The sequence below is a fragment of the Mixophyes fleayi genome, chromosome 2 (assembly GCF_038048845.1).
Source record: "Mixophyes fleayi isolate aMixFle1 chromosome 2, aMixFle1.hap1, whole genome shotgun sequence".
Classification (NCBI taxonomy): Eukaryota; Metazoa; Chordata; class Amphibia; order Anura; family Limnodynastidae; genus Mixophyes; species Mixophyes fleayi.
The window spans coordinates 80,562,107-80,575,845 of record NC_134403.1 but is presented as its reverse complement, the minus strand read 5'-3'; the positions used below and the strand labels follow the sequence as shown (position 1 = coordinate 80,575,845).

General features: G+C 41.2%; 1 protein-coding gene across 1 annotated transcript; it reads right to left on the bottom strand.

Moving 5' to 3' along the window:
- Nucleotides 1-1,470: 1,470 nt before the first annotated feature.
- DDIT3 (DNA damage inducible transcript 3) lies at nt 1,471-7,395 on the bottom strand. The gene is made up of 4 exons (XM_075199372.1): nt 7,220-7,395; nt 5,569-5,611; nt 5,196-5,374; nt 1,471-2,320 (listed from the first exon to the last, which is right to left on the bottom strand). Exons 3-4 carry the CDS (start codon nt 5,337-5,339, stop codon nt 1,820-1,822), a joined length of 645 nt encoding a protein of 214 aa, XP_075055473.1. The 5' UTR covers nt 5,340-5,374; nt 5,569-5,611; nt 7,220-7,395; the 3' UTR covers nt 1,471-1,819.
- Nucleotides 7,396-13,739: the final 6,344 nt, after the last annotated feature.

The window sequence follows — 13,739 nt, the reverse complement described above, 5'->3', positions numbered from 1 at the left end:
ATTCACACATCTTTCATAGAATAGGATTAGGTACCCCACAGCTCCTTAGAGATGGCAGATTGTTTATATGTTGTAGATTATGCTATAGTGCAAGACAATTTACTAGGGCTTGTGGCACCAGTGAATACTCTGCTTTTATTTGAGATTGTTGGATACCTGCAGAAGATAGAATGGGGGGAGGGAGCAATTATACAAAAGCACCTGCAAAATGCATTTAAGTGTAATAAAAATTTACTGCCCCATACTGTAATTAAAGTGTTAACAGCAGATACAAGCATGTATTTGGAGATTAGGGGATTATTTCTCACTACACCTCATTAACAGTTTACTATCGTCACCATAGACTGATGGAAACAGTAGCAAGTTTAAAGCAACATAATGCCATCTCAGGCTGACATTATTTGGCTTTAAAAATACAGCTGAATCCTCTGCCCTGGATCCCTTGCCCATGGCCATACGATCTGCATACTATATTCTCCATTTGCCAGCATTAGGCTGCCACTAAATAGCAAAATCTTAGTAGAGAGACCACTAAAATAGACCCAGCACGTTACAGTGATGTTTAATTATGCCTCACTGCATAGTGCTGACCACCCAGTATCAATAGACCCTAAATAGTTCTTATTAGAGAGGCTCAGTTCTTCAAGAACCGAACACACCTGAACTTAGGGGATGCCAAGGTGGCTCAGTATTGTCGCACACCCTCAGAATTGAAAACAAGGCAAAACATCCTTGTGACATCATTGGATCTCGTGAGTTTTGAATTCCTTTTAAAGATCCAACATCACAGAGGGAGGGCAGATCCCCATTTATCTTTTCTGCCACTGCTGTGTGCCAATGTGTCCTAGGAACTGCTGTGTGTGAGTAATTTCTCTGTTGCTTAGCATCAAGCCAGCTTGCTGCAGTCTTTGTCCAAAAGTGTATGTAAATATTGTGACCTGTGAGGGCAAAATTGACTGCAAATTACTTGAAATTAGTGTTGTTACTAATAATGTAGGACCAAAAAAGAGCAGGATTGTGATTTTTAGCATTTTTTCTAAAAAAAAAAAAACCAAAACAAAACCCCCTAAAAACACAAGGGTGGTTTTGCCAAAACATGAAGCTAATCCAGATCCAAAACTAGTTCACAGGGAAATGAGCATCTCTAGTTCTTCTATTAAAAACATTGCATCAATGTCAATTCCTATGACAACACTGCTACAGACAGTCAAAACACACTTCAGGTGCTTCCTTAAATAACTTTAAAACATAACTGGACCAAATAATAAATAGCTTTCTGCTACTTTTGTGTCAAATACCTATCAATTGTTAGAGTTGTGGGTATAAGCAAAGCATTAGGAGGAACATTAACATCTCTATTCTCCAGCTCATCTTACTTCTGGCTCAGGTATGGATTGTATTTCTCAAGGAGTGAGAGAATAAACACCAGTTATAGACTTCCTTTATATTATTACAGTGTAATGAGAACTGTTCTAATTTAATATATGGCTTGTTTAATTCAGTCTACTACAATAAATGAAAGGACAAAAACAATTATAAACAAAACATGCACCTCCATAAACAAGAGAACATCTCACATGCATATGTAACCATTACACCAATAGTAGGAATTCTTTTCATATATGGTTATTCCCATGCCCACAGTTAGTCATTTGTTGGCTTCGGATTAGTCACTCCATACCTAGTACTTAGGCACCTACCTCAAGCAAGCATAATTTAGACAGACAAAATTTAGTCCATGTACCACTACAGCCACCATGCCACTTCTCAGTCACACTTTTACCATTGTAACCAAGGGGTTTGCCTCACTTTCAATGTTCTAAACCTTTTTAAGGTTAACCATTCTTTCAATCAGATCCTTTCTGGTCTTCTCCACTTCCAGACTAAGTCGCTCAATCTCCCCTTTTAAACGTTCATTCTCTGCCACTAAATGAGCCACTTTATTTTCATTTTCTTGTTCTTTTTCCTTCACACGGACCTTCCCTCCTCTTGGATAGGCATTTCTCTTCCTCTTTGTTCCAGATTGGCTGCCACTAGACTCCTCATCCTCTGTGTGAGTTTGTGATGGAGAGCTGCTGCAGCCAGAGTCCACCTCTAGAGCTCTACTAGGTTGGACAATTACAGGCTCTGAAGCAGATGAAATATCAAAGTCATTGTGTGATCCCTGGCTTAAGAATTCCAGCAACTCGGAAGGTAACTGTTCTACAGCAGCTTCCAAAGCCACTACCTCCTCATCAGTGAAGTTCACAGGTATAGGAGAACCCAATGATTCGAGTGTCCAAAGGTAAGGAGAGCTGTCCAGAGTATCCACCTGCACCACCTGATTGAAAGAACAATGATGAGCAACTGACTAAAACAGACAGTATAAACAAGTTTAGACAGATTATCAGTCAAAACATAAGCACGTTTATTACAAATCCAGCAGTTATAAACTTAACATGCATATTGTCCAAGTAAGACATCTGCCATTAAATTTATTGAGAAAATCAGCTATAGAACTAGTACCAATGGGGTATAGAAGACCTTCCAGGAGTGGAAATGTGACTGAAAAAAAACAAAAAACCTTGCTCCTCCTGTATTGCCTCTCCTACAGCAACCTCATCTGTTTCTAACCAAGCACCACAACAGGACAGTCACTAGAGGAGACAAGCATCCCTTAACACAATTTGTTTAAACTAGACTAAAATGGGTGGTACCCAGTCAGAATATTTCTAAAAGGTCTTAACTGGAACTGCAAAACCACCAATATCTCCATGAAACACTAGGAATGAAGATTTGAAAAAAAGCTCCCAGCTCAGACATCCATTAAGCCCTGAAAATAGCAAATATATTGAACCTTTAATAAATTTTAAAGGTATCCTGTACAAACAGTAGGAAGTGAGATAACGGAAAAGTAGTTGGACACAGAACAGACCTTCCAGACCGTGTAAATGTTTCTCAACACGTTATTCCAGCACTGGGCAGATGTTCCCATTGGGTTCTCAGTAGATTAGGGCCATTTGCTTTGACTCCAGGTCTTTACCAGCAACAGAGGGGCATATTCAATTCCGATTTGCGGCCGCAATTCCGTGCATATAAAGCGGCATTACGGTAGTGCAATATCGCATATTTCTGTACGCACCCCTATGTTGCTGTACCGGGACCCGTGCGGCCGCTAATTGGAATTGAATATGCCCCAAAGGGTCTTAAACAAGAGCCCCATGCCTCTACAAAACAATTGCCTGGCTAAGCTCCAGCCCAAATAGGATACTTGGAAAAGCCCTATTGAACTCTGAAACCAAACCCCAACCCTAGCCTTGAGACAGCACAGCAGAACACTAGCACCAATAAGCTGCATCCAAATATTTAGAGACTCTCAACCAAGAGACCTAGGCCTCCCAGACTACAACCATGCCAGATACTCCAAGCTAAATTGAAATGAATCTCAGAGGCACTAGCCACTACATTGATAGACTTATGCATCATCTTTTCCTATCGATACTATCATTAAGTGCTGCTTCACTCAGCATCAGACTAGTGGCTTTAGACAATAGGAGCAACCAAACATATGCATCACCCTAGGGATAAGGTTAGTAATCTGGGCATAACATAAAACTTCCGTTCAGAATTACTCCATCCCTGCCAAAATATACTATACAATTGCTGATACAAAGTAAGAGAAACTGCTTCTCCCTCTTAAACAGTATTGTCAGACTGTTTCAGATGTGTAGGGCTTGCTGCACCAGCCACACCAAGTTACCCACCTAGTACTGGATCAAAGAATTATCATCAAAACAAGGAGATATCCTCTACATTCCATTGCTCGACTAACTCGCCCTCAAAGTCAAACCCTACCCAGGATGGGATCAAAGCAAAACTGACTTTTTGGCCTAGCCCCAGAAGACTTCTTTTATAGAGGATTCTGGAGAAGAGGAATTTTTAATGAGACTTCAACACCAACTTAGCCAGGGCCTAAATAGACTTGAGGGGGCAGATGACCCATGGCCACTACTAGGTGGGTCACAGATGCACAAGTTCAGTTGCTGCAAAATCCAAGGAGGTACAGTGCAAGTTCCCTTCACCTACCACCAAAGCACAGAGCTAAAAATTTAGCCCAGACTGGTTTTACCAAGGCAGTGCCAAAACACTACAGGCATGTACTAGTCACCTGCCAACTTCCCAGACTGACCAAAAGGCATCTGTGCCCAACTGTCCACTGAGAAACTTAGAATGCTGTTTAAACAAAAGGCACTCAAGGCTGTAACTACTTCTCTTATCAGACATCAGATAAAGCAGGAGAAAGACCCTGCTGATAAGAGTGCAATCCCTCAGTAATCCCACCCCAAAAAGACTTCGGGCAGCTAGGAAATTCTAGAGGGGAATAAGCAGGAGCTCTGAAGCCCAGCAAGGAGTTGTTGCCATGCTGCCCTGGGGTGCAGCATGGCACCCCAGGGCAGAATCCTGGAGGATTCTCTACCCAGTGGAACCAGTGTCCCAATTGGATGAATCAGAAAAGGCACTTGAAACAGGTTCATTCAGTTCTTAGAGCCACAACACACGGTTCAGAGGAAATCCAATGTGCCTCTTCCTTGTCCGGACAGGAAGCAGTGTGACATAACTGCACTTGTATCAGAAGTGTCATACCTCTGCAAAGAGTCAGTCCCAGAGCAGAATAGCTCTCTGCATGTAGACTAGATCTAATCAAAGCAGCTCCAATTAGTCTACACAGTGCTGGCAAAAGAGGAGACAGCTAGGGTCTCCAATTAAAATTAAAAAAACATTACACATTCTATTTAGCCTTTACTTACAAAACACATTTGGTAGCTATTCTGAGGCAGGGGCGGGCTGGACCGGGGGCAGCGGGCACCCGGGCCACTCAGTCTAACGGCTGTTTGAGCCGGCCACCTCCAACCCCCCCCCGTGGATGAAAAAAATCTTTCAATATTACCGGCGGCCGCATCGCGTGTCACGTGATGCGGCCGCCTGTGCGCCCCCTGGGCGGTAACCTGCCAGCCCGCGCCTGTTCTGAGGACACGGCTGTTTAGGTAATTAATAATAAGATATATTTATTAATATTACACCACATCTATTAATGTCGGAACTCCAGTAATGAGGTGGAAATATATTAAATTTTAACACCAAATGCTGTTAAGCATGGTAAAGTATATTTCAATGCATCTATTCACCCCTGCATTACAGCAACCAGGAGCACTAACCTGCCCATCCGATCCAGACTGGAGAACCCCTGCAGTTTTTGTTTCAGAGCACAAGATGTCTTGTAGGTCCTCATACCAGGCTTCCAGCTCTTTGCCTGACAAGGGGCCAGAAGAGCTGCAGAACGGCAGCGATTCTGCCATCATTTTCTGGCAGTCTTGTTGCACAAATGGATTTCTTTCTGAAGAAAAAAACCATCAGACTAGGATAGGACTATAAAAACTAAAATCATGAGTTATTGCAGTTCTACATAAAGATTAATAAACCAATTGCGGTCGTGCAATATATAAACAATCAGCATAATTGGTCTTGCCATCTTTCACAAACTCAATTTGTTAGATCCACAGAAAGAGGGTATCATAACTGGAACATTACCTCAGGTGTGATGATGAATAAAGATGGTCTTTCTTCTCCAACACTGAAAGAGAAAGAAAGTTGTATAAAAACCAGTGCAAAAAATGTCCTTTAGCCTCAATAAAACCATTAAAGCAAAACAGTTCATAAAGCATTACATCCTTATAATATTTCATTACAGTGCAAAAGGCTAGTTTACTACTTGAATTGGACCTCAACACCAAGGTAACTAGTAAACAGATACAAAGAGGTATTTTATATTTAGTGTAGCTTAATTTACAAACAGCAAGTCATATTGTATTTGTCATTTTCACAGAAATTGATGCTTTATCTCATGGTAGTGTGGTGTTCCCCCTTATATGGGTAAATACTAAGGCAATTACAGAGATAACCTTTTCCTTGAGTGCAAAGATCTGTTTATAAAAGTGGTCATGTTATCAGTACGATAAAATGTGAAAGACAAGAAAACGATAAGTCACTCTGGAACATTGAAACCAATTTGTAACGCATATTAATGAATTCCATCTCACACTCAAGCTTCTTTTTGCCCTACATGTATGAACCTACCAAGTTACTTTATTATTAAAAGACTTGAGATTTATAAGGTTAAAATTACATTATGTACAGATACCTTGTTTTTAATGTAAAGGTCATGACAAGGCATTTCTTCAGAGACATTAAAACTATATGCAATTGTCATGTTTGTTAACATACTACAGTTATGTTTAACACAAGGCACTAACTTCTGAAATGTGACTCTTGTATGTCAAACTCTTCAATATAAGAGAGTTCTATTTTAAGTCAGCGGTTTCTTCATTTTGAAGTGAACGCCAAAACCTTACCATAACATCCCATAATTTGAAGTTAAGTTTTAGCATAATCCCAGTCCCAATTATAGCAATATGCACCAGATGTTTCTTTTCTTCCCAGCTCAAGTAGAGAACAGGAAGAGAGCTAGCAATGGTGAGATCTCCATTGCCAGGCACATTCCCCCACAGCAGCATCAAATTCAACTTCACAAGACTAACTACATAAAAGCACTGTCTAGACAGGACCACTTGCATGGGTTTGACCTAAATATCATTATGATTATGTGATGTGTTACCTCATTACATAATATAGCCACACTCCAACACAAGCTTAGTATGATAGTGACTGCACAAGAATGAAGTCACCAGGAAGACAACTTTGCAAGAACCAAACAGCATTGTGCATCCCTGATAATTGCTGTGCTGCCAGTATGACAGGATGAGTTACATAATGGCTCAGCATCCCCATTACCATATTCCAGATTATTACAGGAAATGGAGGGCTGGCAAATTTTATCCTGAGTAGGGGTTGCAAGACTCAACTCAGCAGCCTATTAGGAAGATTGAAAGAGGAAGAAAAAAAATGCAGATGGCCCAGCCCAAGGGAGCCCACTATGGGACCAGCCAGGAAATTTATCAACATGACAAAGTACAATTCTGCCCCTCAGTAACAGATAGATGTTACTAATCTTATTGGGGAAATGTACAATATATTCGGGAAAAAAAAAAAAAAGCAAAACACAATACAAACAAATATTGACAGTTTTTCTGGAGGGAGCCATCTTATCTAGATAACATCCAAATTACAGTCGGCATAAGTACATGAAACAGCAAAAAAAAATACAAGGAATTCCATTATTCACCTTTCTCCACGTAGGGTCCGTTCTCTGGTAACAGGGGCAGTAACCGCGGCGCTGCAGGGTGGTGGTGAGTGGGTGCTCGTTGATAAACTTAGCGCTCATGTTAATCATCGTCTGCTGCTTCTGCAAAACGACTGAAGGACAAAATGCCGGGACCTGCTTTATATAGGAGTCGGTTCAGCCAATGACAACGCCAATACGGCGCACGTGAGCCCAGCTCTTCGCGAGCCAACCACTTCTCTCATATGGCTCCGTTATTCAATGAAGTTCCATTACTGTATCACCTAGAGTACAGAAAACGAACCAATGAGAAGCTGCACTGAGTAGCCGTAACGAGGCTTGAAACGCAATAAGGGGCGTAGCCCGTCTTTAGGGGGTGGAGAAGCGAGGCGTCCTGTCGACTGATGTGCGGAAGTGTCCCGTTGGAAGTCACGGGTTAGGATGACTCATAGAGAATGATGCAAGAGCTGGCAAGCCGTGGCCAAGCCTGAGCGCACAGACCCACGGGGACTTCCCAGGCTACAGCATAACCTTTCAGTGTCCACTATTTGTTTACATGTAACGAGTTGTGGATGTTTTCCCTAATCAAATGCACTATAAATAAATTTTTTGCTGATATTCAATCATTTGAATGCAGTTAAATGTTCTGCTATATTTGCTAGTATATGCGAAAATGTAGTTTGCATCTTTTTGGTTCACTTTGAAAATTATAATTATTGGGGGCTAACCCATATCAGTAAATATCCAGTGATGGAGTTTCATGTGTTCTCAGGAGCACCTTATACATTAAGGACATTATGGTAAATGTTTAAATTTCCATTATTTTTCCAGGGGTAACTGGGATTCAATTTCAACATCCCCAAAACTATTACTGTACTGTGATTTTTGCTGTGTGAGTCAGCTGATTGTTCACACTGTTCTCAGTGCCCTTGGAAAAACCTTGAGAATTGCAGCTGAAGAAATGGTCATAACATTGAAATGTCATTAAAAATTCCTTCTGCTGCAATGTGGTAGGTTGCTCTTTATTTGTCACAAGAGACAGTTAATTCCAAATGTCAAATTAATGGGGGGATGAAATGGGTCAAGAACAAAGAATCTTTGCAAACTTTATCCCCAAACTTTAATTGCTGCTGAGGCTTTTTACCTTTGTTCTGAGCCTATTTTGGCACTTTTTGAGCTGGTCACATTTCAGCACCAGTGTCAATGTACCTGTACAAATCATATCTTGGGGGTTTTTTTCAGAACACTTTATTTATCGGCCAAGGCTGCATTTTTAATACTGCACAGCATTTTCCAGAAAGTGGCAAAGTAAAATTTTTCATACATCTACCGAGTATTTGGAAGATGTTTACATAACATGGGTTGTTGTACCTTGCTGAATAAATGAAGGTCTTCTGAAAAGCATGGTACCTCATCTCTTTCTTATTTTTTATACACACCGTACCTCCCAACATTTGACTTTCCTGAATTAACTCCTGCAAAGGGTCGTGTTCATGTGTTGACGGCATGTCCAGATCATAATGGGTGTGTCTAAAGCATCTGTAGCACTAGGCTGCCCCCTCCCCCGCTTAAAAACACCCTTGAATTGCCGCACACACCAGAGACACCACCTGTCCCAACTTTCCATGAGTTGGGACAAATGTGTATACGGCAGGATAAGCTTTTCAAATCGAAACAGTTGAGAAATATGGCATACTGGCTACTTTTTATTTTCTTTAGGGTAGTATCTCTGATCTGTGAAACATGTAGCCCTGTCTGAAAGAGACTTCTTTTCTGCTAGAGCCATTATGGGGGAGATTGAAGCTCTTTTGGGCTTACTCTTATTTTCTGTATTGCAGTGGTTTTATGATTTGTGATCACAGATATTATGTCTATTAGAGATTACTATCAAACAAGGGTAACACCGTATCTGTAGGATCTATAACAGGGGCTCTCTTTGTTTCTATTGTAGATATATTACCTGTGCACAGATAATATATCTACTAAGCCATAATGGGGGAGTTTAGGGCTGTTTTAGAGCCTCCCTCACATTCCTGTGTTCTCTCTATTTTCCCCAGATTGTTAGGGAGGCGCCAGGTCCTATGTACTGTTATCTCAATGATGTCACTGGCTCTGCCGATTAACCCAAACTCTCAGCAGTCTGTGAACTACTGAGAATAAGTGGGTCTTGCCCTTCTCAGTTATGGGGTGTATCTTCATGCGGGTCACACTCTCCCATAGCAGTTATTAGGCAGTGCATATAAATAATGGGGCTTCCAAGATGCTGAAGTAATGCAGTCGCCTGAAGTTCAATTTCCCAGGCCCTCGCCAAATCGCTTACAATGGGCACATAAGCACCACTGGACCATGAAGCATGTGGATGGCTGGGTGTGTGTGTGCATTGTTTACCTGAGAAAGAGCTGGCAACAGGATGCACTATGGGAAGAAAGCAAGATGGCGGAGGTAGTGTGCTGCTCTGGGCAATTTTCTTCTGGGAAACCTTGGACCCTTTCATTCGTGTGGATGTTACTTTGAAACTTAACATCTACCTTAACATTGTTGCAGACCAATTACACCTCTTCATAGCAATGGTATTCCCTGATGGCAGTGGCCTCTTTCAGCAGGATAATGCGCCTGCCACACTGCAAAAATTGGTCAGGAAAGGTTTGAGAAACATGACAAAGAGTTCAAGGTGTTGACTTGGCCTCCAAACCATCCAGATCTTAATCCGATTGAGCATCTGTGAGATATGCTGGAAAAACAAGTCCGAGCCATGGAGGCCCCACCTCTCAAACTTACAGGACTTAAAGGATCTGCTGCTAATGTCTTGGTACCAGATAACACAGGACACCTTCAGAGGTTTTGTGGAGTCCATGCCACGATGGGTCAGAGCTGTTTTGGCAGCACAAGGGGGACCTACACAATATTAAGCAGATGGTGTTAATGTTGTGGGTGATCTGTGTATTATCTTCATCTGCATGCTTATTTAAATTTCTAAAAATGTCTCTGACATCTATATTGAATATATTATTGTACATATAGGTATGTCTAATTGTACTTATCCATGTAGGCTACACTCAAACAGAGCATATTATTAAGTCTTTCAGTTAACCTTTAGGTGTCCCTCACTTGCTGTTTGAAGCCATTATGTACAAAACAGCATTCAGGGAATTCATTTCACAAAAAAGGTGTTTTCTGGAGTGTTAGTTTATTATATTCTAAACTTGCTGAGTCACAGTGAAAGCTTTTTTTTAACCTCACCCTGCAGTTTCCCTTTGCTTGTTTTATAATCTACATAATGAAATAAAAAAGTAGAAAGCCATGTAACACTGTAAAACATGAACCAACCGACTACTAATATATATTTAAGTAATATGATATCTTTACATATATGCGTACACACACACTCAAGTTTCTCCCCAGGAAACCTGCTCAAGGTGTCTCACTATTATTAAGTGTTCCAACATAATGGAGATTAAAAGCACTGTAATCTCTGGTGAACTAAACCCATTCTACAGTTGTGGCCAAAAATATCGGCACCCTTGCAATATATTTAGCAATGCACCATATCTTCTAGCAAATTGTTGGAATTAAAACACATATTGGTATCCACATATGTATTTGCTTTATAGTGGAATAAAACACACAAAGCAGAATAAATGACTAAATTATAGTTATTCCACACATCCATAAATGTGTCAGACAACATGTTTTGGCACCTATTAGAAATAGTTAGAAATAATTAGATTTCAAGCAGATGAGTCTTATTCACTTTGGAACTGAACTCACCTGTAGTGAGTAGCAGGTACCTGCTATATACAAATATCATTAAACAAGTTTGTATAGAGAGGACTCATTCACTATGTGAACTGCAATGAGCATGGAGGAAAAAAAAGAAACCCAGGAAATTGTAAAGAAGTGTAACACTCCCTCTCCTCAGCTAGGGTGTGTGTACTAATCTTTGTGTATCCTATCTGGAAATGGACTCTTTACCTTCTGTTCAGTTTGTGCAGTGCCTTCACCTTGGTCTAAGTGCTGTAGGCTCTTTGTGGGGTAGTGTTCTGGAGTTAGCAACACCAGAGAGAGACCAAGGAACCCTTTGCCCCCCTACACTGACCACTCTAAATTGGTCTTTCTAATTTTATATAAAATTATACTACTATAGTGTGAACAATACAATAGCATAAGCATAACAAAAAAAACACACTGCAACATTTTGTGCATAGCACCTAAAATAGATCTCTCTAGTATATTATAAACTTGAGGTACCTATATTACCACTTATATAATACTTCCTATACTAAAATATTGATGTAAATCTAAATTATTTTAAGCCTCTATAAACATTTAAAATAGCAAAGCAGCACTCATTACGCAAATACATAAATATCTATATGGATATGCAGCTTTATCACAAGGCAGTTGGAATAGGCCCCTTCTTTCAGTTCCAATATAAAGCAGTTGGCAGCTTGGAGTGCAAGACAATGTCCTCTCTGTAAATATTACTTGTATTACAGAACACTTTTGCTGCTTTCTCTTGATTTGATTAAGTCCAATCACTCTAACTATTCAAATCTAGCTAACGAAAATCATCCTTATCAAAATCTATTTATTTATATAGCGCCACTAACAGTACAGAGAACACACTCACATCAGTCCCTGCCCCATTGTAGTTTACAGTCTAAATTCCCTAACATACACACAGACTGAGAAAGAATAAGGGCAATTTAATAGCAGACAATTAACCTACTAGTATATTTTTGGAGTGTGGGAGGAAACCGGAGCACCCGGAGGAAACCCACGCAAACACGGGAGAACATACAAACTCCGATTATGGCTCATTCCAATCACTTGAATTATATAAGAAACATGGGTATTTATCAGCCTATCTCTTTCTCTCTTTGCTCCTCTGTTCATATCTCTCACAGCAGTCCAGCTTATAATGTCTCCTGTTATAGCACTTTCTCTTTCTATACAGTGATGGTCTCTCTTTATCCCTTATTCAAAGCTGTTTCCTCTCCTCTCCTCCATACTCCTTCTCCTCTTCCAACTGCTGCATATCAACTGCAAGTATCCAGTCATTCCTCTCACCTGTCACTTTTTCTCGCTCCCTTGGTCTCAGTAATGTCACTGTGAGCAAAGCTTTATCAATCCCTGACATAAGTGCATATGTGCGGGCCATCATGTCCGCCGGCACTACACAAGCATGGACAATCTCACGGCTCAGAGAACTTGACGTTTTTGTTTCCCCCATACATAATGTTATTAGGAAGTTTAAGGTTCATGGCCATGGCCGCAAGAGCAAACTTAATAGAAGATTGCAGTGCAGGATTGTTTGGTGGAGAAAGCACTTTGATCAGCTGCAAATAAATTCAAGCTGACCTTTAGATACAAGGTATTACAGTTTCAACTTGCACCATCCGTCGCCAAGTCATTGAAAAGGGATTCTATGGTAGGAAGGCCCCAGGTCCCACTGAGAGAGACATAGGGAAGCCCAACTGGAGTTTGCCACCCGAACAGGCAAAATTCTTTCTAGGAGAATGTCCTGTGGACAGATGACACCAAATTAGAGATTTTTGGTAGAGCACATCTTCCCTATGTTTTCAGAAAACAAAGTGAAGCTTTCAAAGTGTTATGGCTGGCGGCTATAGATATGAACTTCCAGAACAGGAGACAGAGGTTTTCGTTTATAGCAGCCGCCTTTCCCATAGAGCTTTATATGCTCACAGATAGTTGGACGCCCTCAGGTCTTAAACTCTTGTGCAGTGGAAGTTTATATACTCTGCCGCAACTGGTGAGTAGTAGGCAGTAACCAAGATAGGAGAGGATAGTCAAGTTAGGCTAGGATCAAAGGTCCGTGTCAGGCAGAGAAGTCAGGAACAGGCCAAAGGGTCAGGGTTGGCAGCAAGCAAGCAAGTCCAGTATTCAAGCAAAGGTCAGGGCCACAAGCAAAATAGCGAAGTCCAATATTCAGGCAAATGTCAGGGCAACAGGCAATCAGACAGGATCCAAAGTTCAGGCAAGGGTCACAACAGAAGATAAATCAAAAGTCAGAAGACAAATAGCAGGTCAGCAAAAACACAGGTAGCGAACGCTATAACCGGTAGGGAGGCTAAGCCGCCCCTGCCTTATAACCCTGCACCAATCATATGGCCCACAATCAGCCCATGGGCTGAGTTACATATTAATTACTAAATTACTTGAGGCACGCACGCGCCTGGCTGTCCAGCTGGTTGGGACGCGGCGGTGAATGAATAGCGTCCCGGCCATTGCCATGGTGATGGTCGGGACAAAAAACAGGAAGTGATGTCCAGGTTGTTGCCATAACAGCCTGGACACGAGGAGAAGTGAGCCGTGTCAGTCTGCGGCTCATGACACAAAGAAAAGACCACCTCCCCTACAGTGGAGGAGGTTCTGTGATGTTTTATGGTTGTTATAAGTATCAGCAGTGAGCGCTCTTACTAGCCGTGCTAGTGCTTCTCCTATGAAGTATATTGTGTAGATTGAACAGAATAAGGAGTGCAACAAGCACTGTAATATATAT